At 57.1% G+C, this 24,241-nt stretch overlaps 2 protein-coding genes across 8 annotated transcripts in view; both read right to left on the bottom strand.

Moving 5' to 3' along the window:
* Positions 1 to 3,690: 3,690 nt before the first annotated feature.
* On the bottom strand, positions 3,691 to 12,090 carry AMN (amnion associated transmembrane protein). 2 transcript variants are annotated; one of them, XM_060181075.1, is made up of 12 exons: positions 12,021 to 12,090; positions 11,553 to 11,671; positions 11,406 to 11,450; positions 6,727 to 6,814; positions 6,025 to 6,236; positions 5,763 to 5,900; positions 5,590 to 5,698; positions 5,408 to 5,490; positions 5,160 to 5,322; positions 4,899 to 5,079; positions 3,962 to 4,043; positions 3,691 to 3,877 (listed from the first exon to the last, which is right to left on the bottom strand). In XM_060181075.1, exons 1-12 carry the CDS (start codon positions 12,061 to 12,063, stop codon positions 3,797 to 3,799), a joined length of 1,344 nt encoding a protein of 447 aa, XP_060037058.1. In that variant the 5' UTR covers positions 12,064 to 12,090; the 3' UTR covers positions 3,691 to 3,796. The 2 variants fall into 2 exon arrangements, with proteins under 2 accessions (XP_060037058.1, XP_060037059.1); XM_060181076.1 differs by lacking the exons at positions 5,160 to 5,322; positions 5,408 to 5,490.
* Positions 12,091 to 13,223: 1,133 nt separating this feature from the next.
* TRAF3 (TNF receptor associated factor 3) overlaps positions 13,224 to 24,241 on the bottom strand; it is a 79,560-nt gene continuing 68,542 nt past the window's right edge. For 4 of the 6 annotated variants that reach the window (XM_060181153.1, XM_060181151.1, XM_060181154.1 and 1 more), the window contains 2 exons: positions 18,721 to 18,895; positions 13,224 to 17,853 (listed from right to left, as the gene is read on the bottom strand). In XM_060181153.1, the coding sequence (XP_060037136.1) occupies positions 17,282 to 17,853; positions 18,721 to 18,895 (747 nt within the window). In that variant the 3' untranslated portion in view covers positions 13,224 to 17,281. The remainder of the gene's footprint in view (positions 17,854 to 18,720; positions 18,896 to 24,241) is intronic. The other 2 variants (XR_009547238.1, XR_009547237.1) reach the window with 2 other exon arrangements.

Genomic DNA, 24,241 nt, shown 5'->3' with positions numbered 1-24,241 from the left:
AACCAGGACAGACAGCCGCTCCTCTGAGCTAGGGTGACACCACTCGCCCTGCCACGAAGCTCACTGCGGGCCAGGAGACGGTGTGTGAATAAAGTCTTTTGAGTGCTGGGTCCCAAGTTCAACCTCCGGCACCCCACTTGCCAGGGCGATGCTCTGGTTCTCTCTCTCCATCTCTGTGTCTCTCACATGGATTTTTTTTTAAAGATTTTATTTATTTATTCATGAAGATAGGAGAGAGAGAGAGAGAGAGAGAAAGAACCAGACATTACTCTGGTATATGTGCTGCCAGGGATTGAACTCAGGACCTCATGCTTCAGAGTCTGATGCTTTATCCACTGTGCCACCTCCTGGACCACGAATTTTTTTATTTTTTATAATTACTTATTGAACAGAGACAAATTGAAAGGGAAGGGGAAACAGGGAGACAGACGCCTGCAGCCCTGCTTCACCACTCGCAGGTGGGGGCTGAGGGCTTGAACCTGGGTCCATGTGCATGCACCATCTGAGCTCATCTGGGAGTGCCGCCACTTGGCCTCTAAATAAATATTCAAAATAATAATAATCACCAGGAAACCTCACCTTCCTCAGTTGGGGACCACGCTCATCCTCACTGCCATGTGGCCACCCCTCCCCAGAGGGGCCGTTACCCCGGAATGACCGGCAGCTGAACTGCACAGCCCTCACGTCTCCAGATGCCCGACCGACCCACCTCACTCCTGCTCCCAGCAACCATGTGAACAAAAACTGACGGTGACAGTGGAACGTCAGTCAAAAAGAAAAGACAGACGCAGCCAGGTGAAGCAATGTTTTGTCCCCCAGCCCCTCAGTGACCACTTTCAGAGCTGGCAGGCAGACAGATGGGTACGACAGCCCGCAAAGTCCCAAGCCAGTGCAGCCCATGAAGCTGAGCTCAGAGCCAAGGCCGCCTCCTCTCCCAGGAGGGTGCATGTGTGGGCCCCAGAGCTGGGGGGGGGGGGTCCTGCAGGGCCTCTTGACCAGGAGCTGGGAAGGGGTAGGTCACCCATGAGAACAGCGTGGGGACAGAGGGTCCTGGAGGAGGGGTCCCTGAGGCCGCATTCCGGCATCAGAAGAGTAGCCGCCATGTGTGAGGCCGGCCCCCCTCCCAGGCAGGATCAGCAGGACATGGGGTTCCCCGGGCCACAGGCCTCGTGGTTCTGAGCGTGGGCATGCTTTGGAGGTGCACTCTGCTTCCTGTACCTGCTGCAGACCCACCGGGCATTTTGGGGGACAACTGACAGTCCCTCCCATCAGCTGGCCCCTATTGGGCATCTCCCAGGGGAGCCCCCCACGAAAGCCTGTCCCCAGGCCGACGCTCGAGTGCCTCCCATTGTTGAAGCAGGACTGGCAGCAGCTGCTCTCCTCTCCCGGATCAACTAGGAATACCAAAGGAGACCACCCGGACCGAAACAAGACAGGACTAGAATGACCACAGGAACCCAGGAAATCACCGGTGAGTACAAACACGCGTGGCTGGTGACAGAGAGGAGAGAGGGGCCTAAGGAGAGATTAAGTGACTGCTAACAGTTCAACAGTTTATCAGTGGAGACACCACCTCCAGTCTGATCCACCAACAAGGGGGCAGCTGAAGGGAGGAGAGGACTCCCCAGAGACTCACGAAGAGCAACTCTGAGTCTCCATTGCTACTACCCTCAGAATCTGGAGCAGCGACAGGGAGGGACACCAGGGGACAGAGATCTAACCGGGAAACTCAGGAGAAGACCTATACCTCGGTGGCATAGCTGAGGGGCTGTGAAAGTCTCTTTGCATAACCACTGGATTATCTCTGCCACACCCTGCTTTATCTCTTGGTCAGGAGTCAGGGATTAAGCTAAGAAGCCTATTGATAGTTTAAAAGCCCTCAGGCTCCCATAGCCTACAGGGAAGAAAAAAAAAAGAGGCTTTTACACCACTGAGCTCCAACTCAGGGATTGAAAAAACTGTTAACTTCCACCACGGTAAACCCTTTAATTAAATTACTTAGACACAAGTCAATCCAGGCAATAGTAATCAATAATTTGAAAAGTACTGATAAAGGGAACTCATAACATAATATATAAAATGGTTAAAACAACAAGAAAAAATATTGGAGACTCGAACCAGGACAAGAGTCCAGCTAAAAGTCCTCCAGAGGGTGAAGCACAAAACAACAAGTTCAACATCCAAACATTAGCTAAGGAAATAATAACAGGAGTGAGTAAAGAATTTGAAAAAATTGTAATCAGAAATGCAGGAACAACAAATGAGAATATGGAAGAAAATTATAATTATCTCATGGTTATTAGAGAGCTGAAAGCTGAAATCGCTGAGCTAAGAAGGCAACTAGCTGAACAAGCTAAAACAGTATCAGAGCAGGGCAACAAAATAGATGAACTCCAGAAAACAGTAGAGGGCAGAGAGAATAGAATCTATGAGGCTGAAGACAGAATTAGCAAGATTGAGGATGAATTAGAGACAACTAAAAAAGAAGTAAGAGATCTCAAAGAGATTAAGAGATGCTGAAAACAACAACAGAGTCCTATGGGATGACTTCAAAAGAAACAATATACGCGGGGGTCGAGGGGGTGGCGCAGTGGGTTAAGCGCACGTGACGCAAAGCGCAGGGACCGGCGTAAAGATCCCAGTTCGAGACCCCGGCTCCCCACCTGCAGGGGAGTCGCTTCACAGGCGGTGAAGCAGGTCTGCAGGTGTCTGTGTTTCTCTCCCCCTCTCTGTCTTCCCCTCCTCTCTCCATTTCTCTCTGTCCTATCCAACAACTAATTGCGTCAACAAGGGCAATAATAATAACCACAACGAAGCTATAACAAGGGCAACAAAAGGGGGAAAAATGGCCTCCAGGAGCGGTGGATTCATGGTGCAGGCACCGAGCCCAGCAATAACCCTGGAGGAGAAAAAAAAAAAAAGAAAAGAAAAGAAACAATATACGCATTATTGGCTTACCAGAGGAAGAAAGAGAAGGAGAGGAAGAAAGCATTCTCCAGGCCATAATAGCTGAAAACTTCTCTAGTCTAGACAACACCAAAGACATAAAGATTCAAGAAGCCCAGAGGGTCCCAAACAGAATTAACCCAGACCTAAAGACACCAAGACATGTCATACTTAGAATGGAAAGGAATAAGGATAAAGAAAGGATCCTCAAGGCTGCAAGAGAAAAACAAAGAGTCACCTACAAAGGAAAACCCATACGATTAGCAGCAGACTTCTCCATACAAACACAACAGGCCAGAAGAGAATGGCAAGATATCTATCGAGTGCTCAATGAGAAAGGCTTTCAGCCAAGAATACTATATCCTGCTAGACTGTCGTTCAGACTAGATGGAAGCATCAAAACCTTCTCAGACAAGCAACAGTTGAAGGAAGCAACCATCACCAAGCCTGCCCTGAAAGAAGGACTGGCAGCAGCTGGCGACTCACTGAGGGGAGAGGGGCCACCAGGGCCACAGTTGGCATCACCAGAGACGGGGCTGGCCGTGGTCACGTGAGGCACAGCTCCTGTGCGCCACACCTGCCGCTGCCACTACATGACTGGGCTGGAAGCAGTGGGAGCCACCCCCAGCCCCCCAAGCAGTGGGGACCAGCCCCTGCGAGGCTCCTTCAGCACCTTGGGGCTCTCCTGTGGGTGCAGCCGTGACCCACCCTGCGCCCCACCTCCCAGCAGACGGGCTAAGTGACTCCAGGCAATGACTTTATTGCGATCACCACGACTCGGCATGGTGGGGGCGCAGGGAGAGAGGGAAGGGGTGCAGCAGGGGTGGGGGGCAGGGGGCGCAGGGCTGGCTCAGGCCTCCGTGTGGAACAGGGGGTTCACGAAGCAGCTCTGGCTGGTGGTCCTGGCCTCCTGGGCGGGGGCTGTAGGGGCCTGTGGGGTGGTGGCGTGAGACTAGCCAGGTAGGTCACGGGTGGGGGGCTCTGCCAGCACACCACCCACCCCTGCAGCCCTCACCACTTCTGCAGAGCTCGCCGCATCAAACATGGGGTTGGGGAAGCCCAGAGGTGTAGGGTCCCCCTCAGCGCCTCGCCTCCACCTGATGGAGGGGGAGAACACGGTATGAGCGCATGCGCGAACCCAGCCTCTGTCTCAACCGAGCGCACCTGAGCCTCCACGTGCCTCACACCCACCTGAGTCTCACACCTGAAACCCTGGAACCAGGATCTGTTCCGCAGACCTGAACAACACCGCACCTGAGCCCCACCCCAGCTCCAGTATCTGAGTCCCTGTACCTCAGCCCTTGCACACCTAAGCCCCCCGACACCTACCCAAGCCCCCAGCCCCATATCTGAGCCCCAGCCCCATATCTGAGCCCCCAGCCCCATATCTGAGCCCCCAGCCCCATATCTGAGCCCCAGCCCCATATCTGAGCCCCAGCCCCATATCTGAGCCCCCAGCCCCATATCTGAGCCCCCAACCCATATCTGAGCCCCAGCCCCATATCTGAGCCCCCAGCCCCATATCTGAGCCCCCAGCCCCATATCTGAGCCCCCAGCCCCATATCTGAGCCCCCAGCCCCATATCTGAGCCCCCAGCCCCATATCTGAGCCCCAGCCCCATATCTGAGCCCCAGCCCCATATCTGAGCCCCAGCCCCATATCTGAGCCCCAGCCCCATATCTGAGCCCCAGCCCCATATCTGAGCCCCAGCCCCATATCTGAGCCCCAGCTCCATATCTGAGCACCCAGCCCCATATCTGAGCCCCCAGCTCCGTATCTGAGCCCCCAACCCATATCTGAGCCCCCAGCTCCATATCTGAGCCCCCAGCTCCGTATCTGAGCACCCAGCCCCATATCTGAGCCCCCAGCTCCATATCTGAGCCCCAGCTCCATATCTGAGCCCCAGCCCCATATCTGAGCCCCCAGACCCTCACCTAGCCCCCAACCCCTACCTGAGACCCCTCGCTCTCAGCAGCAGCAGGGCCCCCAACAGCAACACCAGAAATAGTGCGGCTGCCACCAGGCCGCCCGCCAACCCTGTACTAGGCCCGGGAGCGGCCTGTCCGCCCGCCGAGCCCCCGATGGCCGCACCCGACTCTTGCATCGACGCGGACAGCACCCCCAGGGCCGGGCCTGCAGGGAACAGACTCAGGCTCAGGCCAGGGCGAGGCCGAGGGTCCAGGCCAGCGGTCAGGGGGTCCAGCCCCGGTTACCCTGCTCCGTCGCGTCGGCCAGCAGCGCCCTGGCCAGCCGGCCTGCGCTGCCCACCGGGGGCCCGGCCTCCAGCAGCACCACCTGGATCTCGGCACCCGCAGCCCGGCCCGGCGAGGCCCGCGGCACCTTGGACACGGCGGCCTGCAGCCCCCGGAACTCGGGCTGGACACAGGGGCGACTCGGGTCACAGGACAGAGGGGCCACGGGGGTGGGACCCCGGCGGGACAGGGCGGCCTCTCCCGGTTACCTGCGCCAGGAAATCGCGCAGCAGCCGCGCCCGGTACCGGGCCAGGTCAAAGGCGGGGCCGGGGGTCAGCGCCACGACGGCTCCTGGGGGGCGGTCAGCGGGGGTCAGCCGGGGTCAGGGGGGTCAGCGGGGGTCAGGGGGGCCAGCCGGGGCCGCGGGGGTCAGCGGGCCGCCACACTCACCGCACAGCCCGCAGCACTGGCCGGAGGGCAGGAGGGCGTCGAGGCAGGCGGCCGGGGGGCAGCGGCCGCCCCGGGGCTGCAGGAGGGCGGCGCAGATGCTGGGCTGCGCCTGCGGGTCGGGGGTCAGCGAGGCCCAGCGCCGCCCGCCCGCCCGCCCGCCGGCCCGCACTCACCTCGGCGTTGCCGCACACGCAGCCCGACGCGTCTCCGCAGCCCCCGGGGGTCAGGCCCAGCGCGCCCGGGCCGTGGAAGCGCAGGCGGCCGGCGCGGGACGCCAGGAAGCCCGCCAGGTCCTCGGGGCGCAAGAACGTCTGCGGGCGGGGCGTGAGTCCCCCGGGTCTCGGCCTCGGCCTCGGCCTCAGCCCCGCCCCGCCCCGCCCGCCCCGCCCGCCCCGCCCGCCCCCGGGGCCTCCCCGCCTCCACCCCGCCGCTCACCTGGCCCAGCGCGGACACGCTGCGGACGCTCGGGGCGCCCGGGCCGAGCCGCACGCGGAAGGCGCCGTCCGGCGGGAAGACCACGGCGTCGTGGCGGCAGGGCACCCGCTCGGCGTCCACGGAGAAGAGCCCGTGCGCCGCGTCCGCGCTCCGCCACAGGCGCGGGTCGAACCAGGAGAAACGGTCGGGGTCCCGGAAGGCGGCGGGCGCATCTGCGCGGGCGGCATGAGCGCGGACCCGGGCCGACACGCCCCCACGAGGACACGCCCCCGCGGACAGCCCTGGACACGCCCCGTTCGGACACGCCCACACGTGGGCACGCCCCCACGCGGACAGCCCTGGACACGCCCCTCGGGCACGCCCACGAGGAACGCCCCGTTCGGACACGCCCATACGTGGACACGCCCCCATGCGGACAGCCCTGGACACGCCCCCACGAGGACACGCCCCTCGGATACGCCCACGAGGGCAGCCCTGGACACGCCCCCACGAGGACACGCCCCCACGAGGACAGCCCTGGACACGCCCCCACGAGGACACTCCCCACGCGGACAGCCCTGGACACGCCCCCACGAGGACACGCCCCCGTGTAGACACGCCCCACGTGGACAGCCCCTGCGCGTGGGCTCGCCCCACTCTGTACACAACCCGCCCTGGACACGCTCCCATGGACGTGGACGTCCCGCCGAGCCTCCTGCTCACCTGAGGGGCAGCCTGAGTCCGACTGGGTGTCCTGGGCGAAGAAGCCGGCACCAGAGGCCAGGACGAATTCTCCGTCGAGAGGCAGGAGCTGCGGGGAGCGCCCCGAGGGGTCATGGGGATCCCCTGTCCCGGGAAGGGTCGCCCGGACAGAGACACTAGCAGGCAGCGGCACTGGTGTCGGATGTGGAGAGTGGGGGCAGCCCGCTGCAGGCCCAGCCCAGGAGCTGTGTGCCAGCCCAAGGAGCCCAAGCCGCTGGGGGCCTCAAGGCTGCCCTGACCAGAGGGGCCCAGAGGAATCCAGAAGCTTACAAGTGTGGGGAGTCAGAGTCACAACACATTTAGCAAAGCTGATGGTCTCTCTTTACAATTTTTAAAGAAATAAAACATGATGTCTGGGGGTGAGGGAGTACTAAGGAACTTGGGGGGGGGCTCAAAGGAAGACACAAATATTGGAAAGCTTAAGAAATTAAAACCAAAGTGAGAACCTAGATGCGATTGTATTAGTTTCTAGGAAAATCTAAAGTGGCCAGATCAACACAAGAAGCAATCGAAAGGACCAATAAGCATTAAAGGACGTGACTCCAGATGTCCAGTTCAAGAGCTTCTGAGGCTGATACTGAACCCAGGGAGCAATAACTTGCTTTCTTTATTAAACATTTATTTACTCCCTTTTGTTGCCCTTGTTGTTTTCTTGTTGTAGTTATTATTGTTGTAGTTATTGATGTTGTTATTGATGTCATCGTTGTTGGATAGGACAGAGAGAAATGGAGAGAGGAGGGGAAGACAGAGAGAGGGGAGAGAAAGATAGACACCTGCAGACCTGCTTCACCGCCTGGGAAGCGACTCCCCTGCAGGTGGGGAGCCGGGGGCTCGAACCGGGATCCTTACGCCGGTCCTTGTGCTTTGCGCCACCTGCGCTTAACCCGCTTGGCTACCGCCCGGCTCCCATAACTTTCTTACTAAACTTGTTCTGGGAAACAGAAAAGAAGGATGGAGGAGGAGGTAGTGGAGGGGAGAAGGAAAAGAACCCATTTTATGTGGCCAGTGTAATGTTGATTTTTCAAAGATGAAGAACAATACAAAACTAAAATTACAAGTTCAGGTATAGGAAATAGCTCAGCTGGTGGAACATGGGACTTCAATGCCTGAGGCTCTGGGTTCAAGGCCAGAGTACTGCTCTGACCCCCCCCCCACATCATGTCATTTAAATGATAAAATTAATCTTTAAAAATAATATTGCTAGGGTGGGGGAAATTGCATAATGGTTCTGTAAAAGACTTTCAAGACCCAGGTTCAATTTCCAGCAGCACCCTCAGCCAGAGCTTTGTAGTGCTCTGGTAAAATAAATCAATACACTATAATAATAATATAATCCGGGAGTCGGGCGGTGGCGCAGCGGGTTAAGCGCAGGTGGCGCGAAGCACAAGGACCAGCGTAAGGATCCCGGTTCGAGCCTCCGGCTCCCCACCTGCAGGGGAGTCGCTTCACAGGCGGTGAAGCAGGTCTGCAGGTGTCTGTCTTTGTCTCCCCCTCTCTGTCTTCCCTCCTCTCTCCATTTCTCTCTGTCCTATCCAACAATGACATCAACAATAATAACTACAACAACAATGGAAACAAAAAGGCAATAAATAATAATATAATCCTTGGTCTCCACCATACTGAAGGAAGTTTCAAGGCTATGGTGTCTTTCTGTCTCGTCTATCTGGAAATGTTCTGAAACAGTGGAGTGCCAATATCAAAAAAGATGCATGAACTCACAATACTCAGGAACGCAGATGCAGAGACCTCCCATAAGATCCGAGCTGACTAGACTCCAAAGTGTTTCAAAGGGGGACGTGGGGGTGGGACGGCTTCTGCTCCCCTCCCAGCAGGTGGCAGCAAAATCAGCTGTGACAGAAAGTGTCTTGGGGAGCAGTGTACCTAACCCGACATCCACAGGAGGGATCCCCGTTTGCAAAGATGGCTCAGCCTCAGAACTCCTCATTAACAGAGCAAGAGGAGACGGCCCATGGCTCAGGGCTCAATTCACGGAGAAACAACAGCAAGAGTTCAACAGGTTTGTGATTTCTTACAAAACCGCCAGCAAACTCTCGTGGACTAGCATTCTGGCCACTGCACAAAGACACAGTAGGCACCGGTCAGGGGTCAGGCTTGCTGCCCTCTCTGCGGGGCACAAGACAGGGACACACTTTTTAAAAAATTTATTCCCTTTTGTTGCCCTTGTTTTTCATTGTTGTTGTACTTACTATTGTCATCGTTGCTGGATAGGACAGAGAGAAATGGAGAGAGGAGGGGAAGACAGAGAGGGGGAGAGAAAGATAAGACACCTGCAGACCTGCTTCACCACTTGTGAAGCGACTCCCCTACAGGTGGGGAGCCCGGGACTCGAACCAGGATCCTTACGCCGGTCCTTGCGCTTTGTGCCACCTGCACTTAACCCGCTGAGCTACCGCCCGACTCTCAGGGACACACTCTTGTCATCACTTGTGTTTGACATAGGAGAGGCACTGGACAATGTCATAGGGTAAGAAAATGAAGTAAAGACTCAGGAAGAGGAACAACTGTCATTAGTCATAAAGAAAAAATAGCTGGAGGGGAGTCGGCGGTAGCACAGTGGGTTAAGCGCACGTGACCGGTGTAGGGATCCCGGTTCGAGCCCACGGCTCCCCACCTGCAGGGGAGTCGCTTCACAGACGGTGATGCAGGTCTGCAGGTGTCTGTCTGTCTTTCTCTCCCCCTCTGTCTTCCCCTCCTCTTTCCATTTCTCTCTGTCCTATCCAACAGTGACGACAATAATAACTACAACAACAATGAAAAACAACAAGGGCAACAAAAGGGAAAATAAATATAATTTTTTTTTAAATAGCTGGAGAATACACTTATTAAAAGTCAGCCAGGGGGGAGTCGGGCCCACAGTGGGTTAAGAGCACCTGGCACAGGGAGTCGGGCTGTAGCGCAGCGGGTTAAGCGCAGGTGGCGCAAAGCACAAGGACCGGCATAAGGATCCCGGTTCGAACCCCGGCTCCTCACCAGCAGGGGAGTCGCTTCACAGGCGGTGAAGCAGGTCTGCAGGTGTCTATCTTTCTCTCCTCCTCTCTGTCTTCCCCCTCTCTCTCCATTTCTCTCTGTCCTATCCAACAACGACAACAACAATAATAACTACAACAATAAAACAACAAGGGCAACAAAAGGGAATAAATAAATAATAAATATTAAAAAAAAAAAAGAGCACCTGGCACAAAGCGCAAGGACCAGCCTAAGGGTCCCAGTTCGAGCCCCCGGCTCCCCACCTGTAGGGAGTCGCTTCACAAGCTGTGAAGCAGGTCTGCAGGTGTCTGTCTGTCTCTCCCCTCTGTCTTCCCCTCCCCTCTCCATTTCTCTCTGTCCTATTCAGCAACAACATCTATAACAACAACAATAATAACTACAACAATAAAAACAACAAAGATAACAAAAAGGGAATAAAAAAAAGTCAGCCCCTTACACACCACAGAAATCACCATAAAATATGAGTGACTCTACACTATCCAGGCCTCCATGGGGAATGTACTATTTGCTATTTTATTTTATTTTTAAAGATTTTATTGATTTATGAGAAAGATAGGAGGAGAAAGAACCAGACATCACTCTGGCACATGTGCTGCGGGGGATCAAACTCAGGACCTCATGACTGAGAGTCCAAAGCTTTACCACTGCGCCACCTCCCGGACCACCTATTTGCTATTTTAATGGAAGATCTGTTTCACTAAGTAGTGAGTGGGAGGCCAGCGTGTGGCTCGCTTACATGTGGTGCTAGGGACTGAGCCCAGGACCTCCTCGAAGGCGACTCTGCCCTCTGAACCCCGCCTCCCTGGCCACTGGGATAACATCATACAACCCAAGGCAGAGAAGGGTGACACATGGCCAGGAGTGTCTGGATGGGACGTCCAGGGGCTTGCGGGATGGTGAGGAGCCCAGCACCACGGTCTCACACAGGTGAGGCCTGGGTTGGATCCCCGCACAACATATAAACTCAGCACAAAGAAAGCCCAGGCTCTTGGTGTGCCTCAGCGGCACACCAGTGACAGCGCCAGGCTTGGGGCACTTCCCCTCAGTGTCTCTCTGACCACCAGACCCAAGAAGAGCAGAGGGAAGGGGATGGGTGGTCCCCTGGTTCTGTGGGGCCTCTTCCCGGAGGGGCAGAACCAGCGGTGGGACAGGGATGAGGTTCCCTGAAGCCAGCCCCTTCCAGCGTGGGGAGAAACCCAGGATTACGAGGCATTGGAAAACCAGCCGCCTCCAGTGGAAATGAGTCTGGGCTCCCATCTTGCCCCTGGGTGAGACAGCACCCCCACCCCATCCTGCCACCGGAACGAGGCCCCAAGCCCTGGACCTGCCCTGGAGCCCATGCTCCCAGCTGTGGCCTGTGCGGGCAGGTGCACTGGTGTCCTGAACAGTGAGGGCGGGGAGGGGCTTGTGGACCCCCTTCCTTCCTGGCTCCCAACATCTCTGCTTCCCTGGAGCTTGGGGAGCAGCTAGGGCGGTGGTTCAGGTACCGGGACCGGAGATCTGGGTGGGTGGGTGGTTGGGACCGCAGGGCCGACTGTCCCAGGACCCGTATGGTGCCCACACATCTCCCAGGCTCACACAGAAGCCGTGGGGGCCCACCCATCCCGGGGACCCACCCGGCCCAGCCTCACCATGTCAGACACCCCGTGGCTGCTTCGCACCAGGACTGACACCATCTGCGGGGAGATGGGTGTCAGGGAGGGCAGCTGGGGTTCCCCACTCAAGCCAGCGAGGGATCCCCCTAACCATCACCCTCGCTCCGGGGGGCCCCCCAGCACCTTCTTTGCTGGAAACAGCACGACGGCGCCGGCGCAGGGTGTCCGGTTCTGGCTCCAGTTGTCCCCGGACTCGAAGTCGGTGTTGGGGACCCAGAGTTTCTGGGCCGCCCGGGTCAGCACTGGGGAGGGGCCAGCGCAGGCTCGCGGGGTGGCCAGGAGGCCTCCAGAGCCCCTCCCCAGGGTGGGGACGACCCGCAGGGGGAGTGGCGGGGGCGAGGGCCACCGGGTTGGAGGGCGCTCTTCTATTAATTCTTGGGGACCCGGGGAGCCCACCGCAAAGTGCCCCCCTCCGCCTGTGCAAACTCTGGGGCCTGGGTGGGGCTGGGGGGAGGCGGCCAGGTTTGGGGGTGGCGCCGCGGAGTCCGGGGCTGTCTGAGGGGGACAGCGCCACCCCCGCCCCCGCCCCCGCCCCCGCCCGGCAGGCTGAGGTCCCCGCGGCCCCTGTCTGGGGTCCCCGCGCCCCCTTACCGCAGAGCTGCAGCGCCAGCAGCGCCCGGCCCAGCGCGCCCATCCCGCGGACTCTGCCCCACACGTGACTGCGGCCGCGGTACACTTAGCCCGCCCTCCCCCTTCCCTCCCTTCGCCCTCCCTCCTGGACCCCGACCCTGCACCCAGGACCACCTGCCCCATGGGAGGGGTGTTGCTGGGCCTTGGGCCTGGGCGTGGCTGACGGCACGGCACTTGTCCTGGCCGACACCTGTGGACAGTGGTGCAGGGGAGCGTGAAGGGAGGGCCCCCAAGGGGGGGCTGCCCTGGGTGTGGCCTCAGCTCTGCCCCCAGGCCTCCGGGTGGGGTCGGGGTCCACTCAGTTCCCCTTGGCTTTCCCCAGATCCGGGGCCCCTAGGCCTCTGCATGGCCACAGGAAGCTGCTCCACACACCGCCTGCCCCTGGGAACATGGATACGGAGGCAGGGTGGGGGTGGGGACACCCAGGGGGGCACCCCGCTTGGCCCCTCGGGCCAGGTCCCCTTGGGCAGTGAGGTTACCTCACTGTTGACCGCACACACACACACACACACACACACACACACTCACTCAGCGGGGGAGGGGGCACAGGTGGCAGTGCTGGGAGGTGGGTGGGGAGCAACCCAGACTGGGAGGGCAACAGGCTTCACCCCTCCTTTGGGGGTAGGCCAGGTTAGGGGCTGCAGAGTGTGAGCAGCGTGCTGAGGTGGAAGGGCCTCCAAGGCTGGCTCCTTCAGCTCCTCAGCCCCCCCAGCCAGGCAGGGAGCAGCTGCCTGGAGTCCCCCAGCCCTACAGTGCCTGCCCTCCATCCCTTAAGGGAAAACTGAGGCACTGGGTGCCCACTGCCTCAGATTTGGGCAGAAGGGGCTTGTGAGTAGTGCAGGGGCGGCGGCAGCGGGTGTGGGGCATTGACACTCCATTTCTGGACCACTAGGAATGTCTGACTGTGAGAGACAGACTGACCCAGCCCAGCTCGGCCCCCAGAGCCCAGGCCATCACTGCCGCAAAGAAACCGAGCGACTCCTGTGCTGCATGTACGGTCCAGGTCCGGGTTCAAAGCCCAGCACCAGACAGGGGGTGCCGTGACACCAGGGGAGGCTCTGGAGCCGCGGTGTCTGTCAGTGAAAAAAGGGATCCAGAGCGGTGACAGTGTGAGGGCCCAGCCTCACTTAAAAAAAAGAAAAAAAAAAAAAAAGGAACAAAGACTCCTTAGTCAGATTTATTGTCCTCTACTAAGTTGAGCATTTCCAAGTTTTGCATTCTACACTCTTACAAACTTCAGTTATTATTAGCATTGGTAACACAAAACATTGCAAGACCTCAAGAACACAAATAAATACTAAATAAACCACACAGCATAAGGTAACACAAAGGGACGGTAATGCTGTTCTCACCCGGCGGCGCTGCCCACAACGCTTACTACTGCGAGGGGAAGCTCACTGCCGCGCCGTTTCTCAGAAGAGCAGAGAGCGCACAGGGCGCAGTCACTGGCCACCATCACTTGGACTGTCCAGATGGGTCCTTGCGCTGGGCGGGTACTACACACGGCAATTTGGGGGGCGGGGGGGGACAGTCAGTGAGAAATCGGCCTTCTTTGGTCTTTGTTTTGGGAGCTAGAACTGAACAGAGGAGGGAAGGCGTGTGTCTGGACGGCACGCGGATGCCCCCCTCGGCACACACCACTCAGAGGAATCCTCGGAACGGACACAGCGTTTGTGTTTGCCAATTGAGTCGTTTAGTTGGGTTTCAATTAGGTCACTTTGCTCGGCTAAGGGGACTGAGCTAAGCGGCCGCCACGCGCTGCAGGAGCGGCCCGGCCATCTGGTTTCACCTTTCTCACGGCGAGACTTAGCGACTGGTGGCGGAGATGAAATGTACGTACAGCTCTGCCCGGCCTCTTGGACCTCCAAGACCTCCCCTCCCCTCCCCTCCGTCCCTCCCCTGGCCCAGCCCAGGTGACAGCGACATGGAGCCTCATGGGAACCTCAGCACTAGGGGACATGCTCTGTCTCACATTTTCCAGCGAAGATGGAGCCAGGCTGGGCTTAGAGGGGGTCCCAGCGACACTGGCAGGGGTCCCTGACTCCCCCAGCCCGGCAGTGGTGAGCAGGGATTCGACCAGAAATAGCACATGGGGTGGCTCTGCCCCCACCGACAGGCTTGGGGGGGAGGTCCTGGGGAGGCTGAGCTGCTGGTCGCACCCCCGAGGGTGGCACGCGGGGCCTGTGAGAGGCCGGCAGGCTGGACAGGCAAGACCATGAGCCCTGGGTGGGAGCCCCATCTTCCTCAGATGGACCAGGACACACACAGCCCCTCGTCACAGGGGCTGGGCCTGCCTGCCTTGGGTTTCCTCCACTAGGACATGACCGTGGGGCGTTTTGATGCCAAAGCCAGGAGGCCTGTCATCTGTCCTGTCTCCCCAGGGGCCGGGGTGTCACAGTGGTCTGGGGGCAGCTTCAGGGTGTCAGCTCTGCTGGGGAGGCCGCTTCCTGGCACAGGACCGCAGGCCTCAATCACCAGCCAGGACCAAAGTCAGAGCCTGGGAGCTGACAGAAGCGTGGGCAAGGAGGGAGGTGGGGACGCTGCGGGTGTTCCAGGGGCTGTTCCCTGGGACTTTGAAGCCACACAGCCGCTTCCTGCTGTCCCCTGCACAGGGCAAGCACGTCAGGGACTCAAGGGTGGCGCCACTCTCCCATCTGACAGAACAATTCCCACACATTCCCGTTTCTCTCAGTAACCTGGGAACCAGGAAGCTGAGAATCCAAGTGACAGAAAGACTGACAGAGCCCAGCCCAGAGTCCCTGGCACCCCGCCACCGACCTCGCCTTTCAGGAGGGTCCTTACTCAAGACACACGGGTGAGGGTCACACGCACAGCTGTCCCCTCCTGCTTGGCCAGGGCAGGGCCCGGGAAGCAGCGGCCCAGAGGGCTGTTCTTGCCTTCGGCTGCGGTGGCCTAGCGTGCGCCAGGAGGGTTCTCCTCGGAGCCGGGCTGAGAGTCCTGTGGGGAATGCCGTCACTTGAGCACACCGGGACAGGGGGCCGTGCACATGGGCGCGGGGCAGCAGCACCAGACAAGGCCCCTGGGGTCCCTCCCTAAGTCCCGCACCAGGGCCACAGCCATCAGCAAGCTTCAGGCCAAGCCTGGGGGGGGGGGTGTTGAGGGGGAACCCAGGACTGCAGCTCTGCCCTGTGCAGGGGGAGGGGGGTGTTTCCCACCAGGGCAGGTCCCCCCCAATCTTAGCACTTCAGGCCCCCTCCCCCTCCACCAGGGCCTTCCAGGGGAGGGGGACGCTCTAGCTGACTTTCCCTGTGCCTGCAAAACTGGCTGTACCTTTGTGATGGGATGAGGCCTCCGGTCCCTGCCGGCCAGGAAGCCTGACTCTGGCTCAGGACAGCCACCAGGCCGGAGGGTCCAGGGCCAGGCGGGGGCTGTCAGGGGACACTCGGTCCCCAGGAGGGAAGCGGGGAAGATGGAAGCCAAGCCTGGGAAATGCTAGGGGGTGCGGCAGGTGCGTGGAGCCATGAGGTCACTTCTCGAAGCTCGGGGACAGTGTGCGGGCGTTCCCAGCAGGCACTGGGGTGAAGGCACACCCAGGCAGATGGAGCACCAGGGCCAGCGGCCACCCAGCTGCCCCGAGACCGGCCGCGGCCCAGAGGCAGGCAGGCAGTCAAGGGCGCGCGCGGCCCGGCGGTCTCGGGCGCGTGGATGAGCGGCACAGATGCGGCGGTTCGCACCCCTCGGTGTTGGCCTAAGAAGCACCCGTCACGTGTAGCACCCGTCAGTTAAGAGCACCCAGGAAGCGCGGTGCATAGCGGAGGGGCACGGGAGGCTCCGGCTTCTAATCACAGTTGGACCACTGGAGAAGGTAAACAGTGAGTTGAAGAGGGCCTAGGCAGCAGCCCCCCGGGATCCGCCCTGCAGGGAGAGTGGGGTCCTGAGAGGCCCAGCCCTCCCCGGAGCGGCGGTCTCTGGAATGCTCTGGAACGCTCAGAGGGCTCTGCCCAAGCCGGTGGGGACACAGATGTAGCTTCTACCCACCTACCTCAGGGGCAGGACCAGGGGCTCGCTTCGGGGGTCTAGAGAGTTGGGGTCTGTGACAATTAAGCGGCAGCAGCTCCGGAAGCTTCCCCAGGGCAGGGCCTGTGGAGACGGACCTAGAGGTGCAGCAGAGTGTGGTCAAGCGATGGGCAGAAAGCAAGCAGCATGGCACATGTAAGGCACAGACAGCAGGGCACCGCCTCCGAGGGCAGCCGTGTGACAGATGGAGGTGTCCGTAGCAGCCTCCTCCAGCAGGGTTAGGGGGCGTCCCCAACGGGAGAGCTCATCTGAACACGTGGGGGCAGAATTTTAAAAACCTACAGGATGGTTGCGTAGAACTCCAAAGTTCAACTAATGCCCTATTTTAGGGTGAAAACAATTAGAAATCCGAGTGATGCACAGCATCCATGAGCGCTTTGCCTTTCATAGTGATTTTGAAGTAGTGTCATTAACTACGACAGGAACCGGAGGTTTACATTTCTAACGAGAAATAACAGCAGGTTGGATATTCTCTTTCCTATCACAAGTGATAACCAGTGTTTGATAGTTTACATTTTCTTCCAAGAAATAGCAGTCTATCAACGTTTGCAAGTAAATGTTTTGCAGTGACAATCATCGGTAGAGCTTTCAAATTAAAAAATGATTCTGAATTTAGAGACTTCCAGAAAAGACCTAGGTGTGCTCAAGGGTCTTCTGACAAACAAACTATTAAAACAGAGACCAGATGAGGCCTTAAAAATAGACAATATACTATATTTGAAACAAGATTGCACTCTTGAATTTTAGATGAATATATTAGAATTGCATTATTATTTCATAAACTGTTCTTGTACCTCTAACATGCTGATGTGTCCAGCTGTACCCAGGAGTGTGTGTGTGTGTCTGTGTGTGTGTGTGTCTGTGTCCTTTTTGGTGTTCAAGTTTAAGGAAGAAAAAAAATTCTTTTTCTTTTGTTGTGTTTCCACCTTAGTTAACTAGATCTTTAGAAATGAGAATGGAACCCTGCTCGAAGGATAAATGATTCTTCGGAGGGAAGTGGTGATGCTAGTCTACTATAAAATACTTGGGTCCTCCCGTGGCTCCTCCCGCCGGCCCGTGGCCACCTTCTGCCGCCTCCTCGTCCCACCGGGTCCTCTTCTGAGTGCAAGGGCCTCGGTGGAGACTGCCGGCTGAAACCCTCTAGAGGAGTTGCCTTCTGCTCGATCCACCTCCCCGGCTGCTCGTCAGGGGTCGGGCAGATCCGACGTATCTACTATGACTTTAATAAAAATCGTATCATCTTTAATATAGGTCCCATTTTCTAGGACGGTTTGGGCCACAAAGACCGGGCAGCCGGAGGCAATGTTCATCTCTCCCGTGGGCTTCTTGAAGCTGCTGCTGTTGGGGTCCGGCTTGAAGGCGTCGCCCAGGTGGCGCCTCGAGGAGCCCTGGTCCATCAGCATGAGCGTCACCTTCTGCTTGAACGGCCAGGGGAGCAGGGCGTCGTACTCGCCGCGCATGATGACGAAGAACAGTGACAGGTGTGTGCCCTTGCCCATGCCGTCCCCGTTGAGGTAGACGCGGGCGCACATCTTGTAGCCGAAGTAGCCGGTGTAGAAGGGCTGGCTATACAGCGACAGGGTCTTGCCCATCACGGCCTCCTGCTTCCGCCGCTTGTAGTCGCGGATCTTCCAGATGAGCACGCCATTGTAGCTGGCCGTCTCCAGCACCTGGAAGCGCAGGTCCATGTCGGCCAGGCGGATGTCGTGCACGCTCAGCATCTGGTCGTGCCGGCTCAGCTGTGACTCCAGCAGGCCTGTCGCGGGAGAGGGGGTAGGGTGAGTGGTGGGGAGGCTGGGGGGGGGTGCCCACTGCCACTGAGCCCAGCGGGAGGCTAAGGGGGGAGTCTGAGCCCGCCCCGGGCTGTGCGGCCAACCCTGCACCCACAGCCTGGGGCCCGACCCAATGCCGAGGCCAGCCAGCATCCCTTTCGCCATCTTCATCCTTGGTCTCATGTGTCCCGGCAATCCAGTCCCTCCACTCTTTATTTCTTTTTTTCCTTTTTATTTATTTTCCCTTTTGTTGCCTTTTTTGTATTTTTTAAAATTTATTTATTCCCTTTTTTTTGCCCTTGTTTTATTGTTGTAGTTATTATTGTTGTTATTGATGTCATCGTTGTTGATAGGACAGAGAGAAATGGAGAGAGGAGGGGAAGACAGAGATGGGGAGAGAAAGACACCTGCAGACCTGCTTCACCGCTTGTGAAGCGACTCCCCTGCAGGTGGGGAGATGGGGGCTCCAACCAGGATCCTTATGCCGGTCCTTGTGCTTAACCCGCTGCGCCACCACCCGACTCCCAAGTCCCTCCACTCTTAATGCTCCCACCCCCGAGTTTGCCCAGTCCTGACCCTGGAGCCTTCCAGATATATCACACACTGGTTGGGCCTGCTGGGTCTCTCCTCCCCTGCCAGGCCCCTATGTCACTGGGGACCCCACGGGCGAGACTCAAGCCTCCGGCCTAGTGACTTTTCTTTATATGCGACTTCAGCAGGACAAGTGGCCAGGAGAGCTCTGTGTCTCAGGAGCCACAGCAGACACTGGGCCCCGTAAGCACCGGGGGCTAAGGCTGCTGACCCCTGCACGCTGACCCTTGCGCCCTGGCCCCTGGCGCCCACCGCCTCACCTGTGTTCCGAGCCGCCTGCCCCGCACTCTTGTCCACACTCTCCAGCTCAGTGACTCGGTTCTGCAGTGACTCCACACTGCTCTTCATGCTGTCTGCCTCCTCCCAGTTCTGTCTGAAGGGCCGGATCTCCTTGTCGAGCTCTTTCAGCTTCTCTGCTTGGCTGTCGATCACTCGCTTCCGCATCAAAAGCATCAGACAGGCAAGACGGTCAGAGTCAGGCGGCCGCCACCTTCAGATCCAGCCCACCCTCTGCAGACAGGAACCTGTATCCTGCCCTGATGGTCGCACGAGGCCCACGAGGAAGGGATAGAATTCTTTTTTTTTTTTGGGGGGGGGATAGAGTTCTTGAAGGCCCAGCTGCTCTGGCCAACAGGAGCCATCAGGAAGAAATTGGGGACAGAGATGCCCAGCTGCCCCCACTTGGGTCCTGTCACCACTCAGCCACGGGCAAAGGTGGAGAGGTAGCCTGCTCAGCACCCCCTGAGCTTCTGTCCACCCACCAGGCTATCGAGGGCACTGGTCTGTTCCCAGGGACACAGGTACCTGGGTCCCAGCCTCTCAGAGGAGGGAACAAGGGTGCCGAGGGGCCTTGCCCCAGAGGCTCGGGCCAGGAACCCCATCTCTGTCTCTAGGCCTCAGCCTCTAGGTGCTGAGTCACACCCATGGACTCCTTCAATGACTTCTGCTGCCTGGACCTCAGCCAGGAACATCTTTCTGTTCTGTGGAGGGCGCCCCATAATTCCACCCAGCTCAGAGAACATGCACCACAGATGTTGGGTGACAGGGACTGACGCTCACAGGAAGTGGCCTGTCCCCACACCCAGGCTTTCTCCAGGGGACACATGAACAGCCTCTGTGAACCATGAGGCTGACTGTGTGCTTCAGTGACATGCACCAGTTCTCAGAAACACAAGGACCAACTGGAGGGAGGGAGAGAGAGGGAGGGAGGGAGGGAGGAGCCCATACCCCAAGTCAGGCGTCTGTCTTGAGACTGTGCGCCCACTGGTTAGGAGAGGGGCCAGGAAGGGGTTTTGCTTCTGAGCAGAATTTGCATGTTTGCTATTAAGCTCAGGGTGGGTGGCCATCCTGGTGGAGCCCTGGGGTGTGTGGCTGTGGCGGGGGAGTGGAGGTGGGGGAGAGAGAGGGCAGGGGGCCCAGCGGCTGCTGCTCACTTCTCCTTTTGGAGCTCAGCTTAGACACCTGGTTCAGCACCCACCCGATAGCTGCCCAGCCCAGCACTGCAGCACCCGTGGCAGCCCTGGGTGCCCCTTCCTGTTCTTCTCACAAACACTTCACCTGAGCTAACACTCCAGAAGTGGGGCAGCAAGGGCCAGGAGGGGGCCCAGCCAGAGGGCACACAGTTCACCACGAGCCGAGCCGGGACCCAGAAGTGAACCACGAGTGAGCACCAGGCATGGCATTCTGCGAACGTCAGAGTGCTGCCTCTTCACCTCCTTCTCCCTCTCCGTCTCGTCTCTCTCTTCCTTCCTTTTCCACTATCTCCTCTGTCTCTATTAAGATTAAATTACAGGGCTGCGTGGTAGGCAAGCAGACTAAGCGCACATGGCGCAAAGTACAAGGACCGGCGTAAGGATCCCAGTTCAAGCCCCTGGCTCCCCACTTGCAGGGGGGTCGCTTCAATGGTGAAGCAGGTCTGCAGGTGTCTGTCTTTCCCCCCCTCTGTCTTCCCCTCCTCTCTCAATTTCTCTCTGTCCTATCCAACAACAGCTATAACAACAATAACAACCACAACAAGGGCAACAAAATGGGAAAGATAGCCTCCAGGAACGGTGGGTTCATAGTGATGGCACCGAGACCCAGTGATAACACTGGACGCAAAAAAAAAAAAAAATTAAAGTAAAAAGAGTCCTCCAGAAGTGGTGGACCAAATGTGTGTGGGGGGAGGGAGCTCACCAGGTCAGGTGGAACTCTGGGGTGGGGGGAGGGTCACCAGGTCGGGTGCAGACATGGAGTTGGGGGGGAGCTCATTAGCTCAGGTGAGTACTTCACCATGGGCACTGTCTAGGTCTGAATCCTGGCACCACATGGAAGTACCTTAGTGGCAGCACTGGGAATGTAGTGATTCTCCCTCTCTCTGCCTCTCTGTCCCTCTGACCAGATGAAAAACTCAGCCTGGAAGTGGGGACATCACACATGTGTGGGGCCCAAGCTCCACAAAATGTTTTTAGCAACAAGTCAAGAGGATTCTTCTCAAGAACCTCTCTTTGCACTGATGCCCCTTTCTTCACTGCCCAGTGGCCATGGTCAGAGGCACAACTTCCAGATCAAAATGTGGCCTGGATGAGTACCCCAAGGATGAGTAGCCCAAGGATGAGTACCCCAAGGATGTCTGTGCTGCTCTCCTCACGGAAATGGGGAGCTACGTGGGCGGGCAGGGAGAACCAGTGTCAGAGCTGACATGCTCCCGTGACCTGGGGCCCAGGGGGTGGGGCCAGGCTGCAGTAGCCCTCACAAGGCCCCCATCACTTCTGAGTCTCATGGCCCTGCAGAGCACGTGGCACTGCCCACTCCTCCCCAAGACTGGTGGGCAGGGGAGAGGGTGTAAAGTCACCTCTCTCTCTCACACACACACACACACACACACACACACACACACACAAATAAATGCACGTGCTCTTAAAAGTTAGGCAAGTGGGGCCAGGCGGTGGCACGACTGGTCAAGCACACACATTACAGTGTGCAAGGATCCAGGTTCAAGCCACCAGTCCCCACCTACAGGGGGAAAGCTGCACAAGTGGTGAAGCAGGGCTGCAGGTGTCTCTCTGTCTCTCTCCCTATCTCCCCCTCCCCTCTCAGTTTCTCTCCACTAATAAATAGTAAATAAAAAAAAAGTTAGGTAAGTATCATCTCTTTTCCTCACTGGGCACTGGGGGGGGGGGGTTCCTCCACCCCGCCACGTGGCTCCCCTTTCTTTTTTTTATTTATTCCCTTTTGTTGCCCTTGTTGTTTTCTTATTGTTGTTATAGTTATTATTGTTGTTGTTATTGATGCTGTCGTTGTTGGATAGGACAGAGAGAAATGGAGAGAGGAGGGGAAGACAGAAAGGGGGAGAGAAAGACAGACACCTGCAGACCTGCTTCACCGCCTGTGAAGCGATTCTCCTGCAGGTGGGGAGCCGGGGGCTCGAACCAGGATCCTTACGCCGGTCCCTGTGCTTTGCGCCACCTGCGCTACTGCCCGAGTCCCGAGGTTTCTATCTGCACGAGGCCTCAGCGGCTTGTTCAGTGAGTTGCAGGCAGCAGTGTGATTCTAGTGCACTGGAAGTGAGTGGAGTTCAGGCTTCCCCAAAGCAGGCGGACGTGTATCAAACCTCCGAGGTTACAGACCATCACGCCTCATCTTGCTTGTTCTCCTTCTTGCTAGAGATGAATTCACTCTTTACTCTTGCTCTATGCTGTTGATGCTTTTACCAAGTGGCTCTCGCGGGTGTGTGAGCCCTGGCGCGCCCTCAACCTGGTTCCCGGACTGCCGGCAGGGGCTGTGCTCTGGCGCCTCCAGCTGCTTTTCTGACATGGTTCTGACTTGGATCTGTTCTAACACAATCTAGTGTTTCGCTGTGATCTTTCTCTCTCCTCTCTGGACAATCACATTCAAATGATCTTGACTGAACACTCCCTATGCCATTCACATCACTGGGACTACTTTTCAGCGTCACAACAGGAACAAGCACATTCACAAAGATTGCTGTGACTACTGTTACTAGTGCCCACTGGATAGGGTGCCTGGCTTGCAATGCACAGGCCCAGGTCTGAGCCCCAGCACCACACAGGAAGTGCCATGCACTGGAGGAAGCTCTAGTGCTGTGCTCGTTCTCTGCCTGGTCTGTTTCTATCTGAAAATTTTGTTTGTTTTTTAATGACAGAAACGACAGAACTGGCCCAGGGAGAGAGAATCATGCTGGCGCCAGCCCCAACGCCACACACACAGAGACATGAGGAGTACCCCTAGACCAAGCCTGCTCGCACAGCCACCTTTGTTCAGAGTGGGGAAGCCCAGGTGCCTGTCTGGTGAGTGAAGGAGGCTGTGTCAGTTGCTAGAAAACAGAAGCAGAGTATCCTGGCTTCACTTCGCTTCAGGAACTGAAACTTCACACACAGGCCCTCGAGAACAATCTGGAATCTCAAATCATGACAAAAACAAGATTTTTAAAACTCAGGTTCTAAGTTAGTTAAAAAAATATTTTGGGAGTCGGGCGGTAGCGCAGCGGGTTAAGCACACGTGGCGCAAAGCGCAAGGACTGGCATAAGGATCCCGGTTCGAGCCCCCGGCTCCCCACCTGCAGGGGAGTCGCTTCACAAGCAGTGAAGCAGGTCTACAGGTGTCTGTCTTTCTCTCCATCTCTCTGTCCCCCCCCCCCATATCTCTCTGTCCTATCCAATGATGACAAAAGAATAACTACAATAAAATAACAAGGGCAACAAAAGGGAATAAATAAATATTAAAAAAATGTTTTTGAGGTGCCAGGCAGTGGTGCACTGGGTTAAGTGCACATAGTATGAAGCAGAAGGATCCTAGTTCGAGCCCCTGGCTCCCCACCTGCGGGGGGGGGTGTGTGTGTCACTTCACAAGTGATGAATCAGTGAAGCAAGTGTCTGTCCTTCTCTCTCCCTCTCTGTCTTTCCCTCCTCTCAATTTCTCTCTGTCCTACCCCCACAAAAAATCGTAAAAAGTGACCACAGGAACAGTGGATTTGTAATGTAGGCACTAAGCCACAACGATAACCCTGAAGGCAAATACATATATTTGTTTTGTTTTGTTTTGAGAATTTTTTCCTTTTTTTTTTTAATTTGCATGCACCACAAATCCACTGCATCTGGAGGCCATTTTCCCCCTTTTGTTGTCCTTGTTGTTTATCGTTGTTGTTGTTGTTGTTGTCATTGCTGTCACTGTTGTTGGATAGGACAGAGAGAAATGGAGAGAGGAGGGGAAGACAGAGAGGGGGAGAGAAAGACTGACACCTGCAGACCTGCTTCACTGCCTGTGAAGCGACTCCCCTGCAGGTGTGGAGCCGGGGGCTTGAACCGGGATCCTTATGCTCGTCCTTGCACTTTGTGCCATGTGCACTTAACCTGCTGCGCTACCGCCCAGCCCCCAAATATATATTTGGTATGTTTGGGGCCAGGTGGTGGCATACCTGGTTAAGTGCACATATTACAACGCTCAAGGACCCAGGTTTGAGCCCCTAGTCCCCACCTGCAGGGGAAAGCTTCGTGAGTGGTGAAGCAACGCTGCAGGTGTCTCTGTCTCTCTCTTGCTCTCTATCACCTCCTTCTCTCTCGATTTCTGGCTGTTTCTATCCAGTAAATAAATAAAGATAATAAAAATATTTTTTTAAAAAAAGAAATGGTTATTAGTTTGGGGGCCGGGCATTATTACAAGGGGTTAAGCACACACATTACCATGCGTAAGGACAGTTCAAGCTCCCGCTCCCCACCTGCAGGGCTGAAGCCTCTCAAGTGGCAAAGCAGGTCTGCAAGTGCCTCTCTGACTCTCTATCTC

Source organism: Erinaceus europaeus, chromosome 22 (genome assembly GCF_950295315.1).
Source record: "Erinaceus europaeus chromosome 22, mEriEur2.1, whole genome shotgun sequence".
Taxonomy (NCBI): Eukaryota; Metazoa; Chordata; class Mammalia; order Eulipotyphla; family Erinaceidae; genus Erinaceus; species Erinaceus europaeus.
Note: the sequence above shows the minus strand (reverse complement) of the source record. Positions and strands in the feature narration are given on the sequence as shown.

Bases quoted from the DNA above. Each gene is read 5' to 3' on its own strand.
- AMN (XM_060181075.1), bottom strand. From the start codon at position 12,063: ATGGGCGCGCTGGGCCGGGCGCTGCTGGCGCTGCAGCTCTGCG. The intron at 5,491-5,589 runs GTGAGTGTGGCG...ACCGCCCCCCAG, and splicing joins CCAGTGCTGCGGGCTGTGCG to GAGCCGTCGTGGCGCTGACC. The intron at 5,323-5,407 runs GTAACCGGGAGA...CCCTGTGTCCAG, and splicing joins TGCGCGATTTCCTGGCGCAG to CCCGAGTTCCGGGGGCTGCA.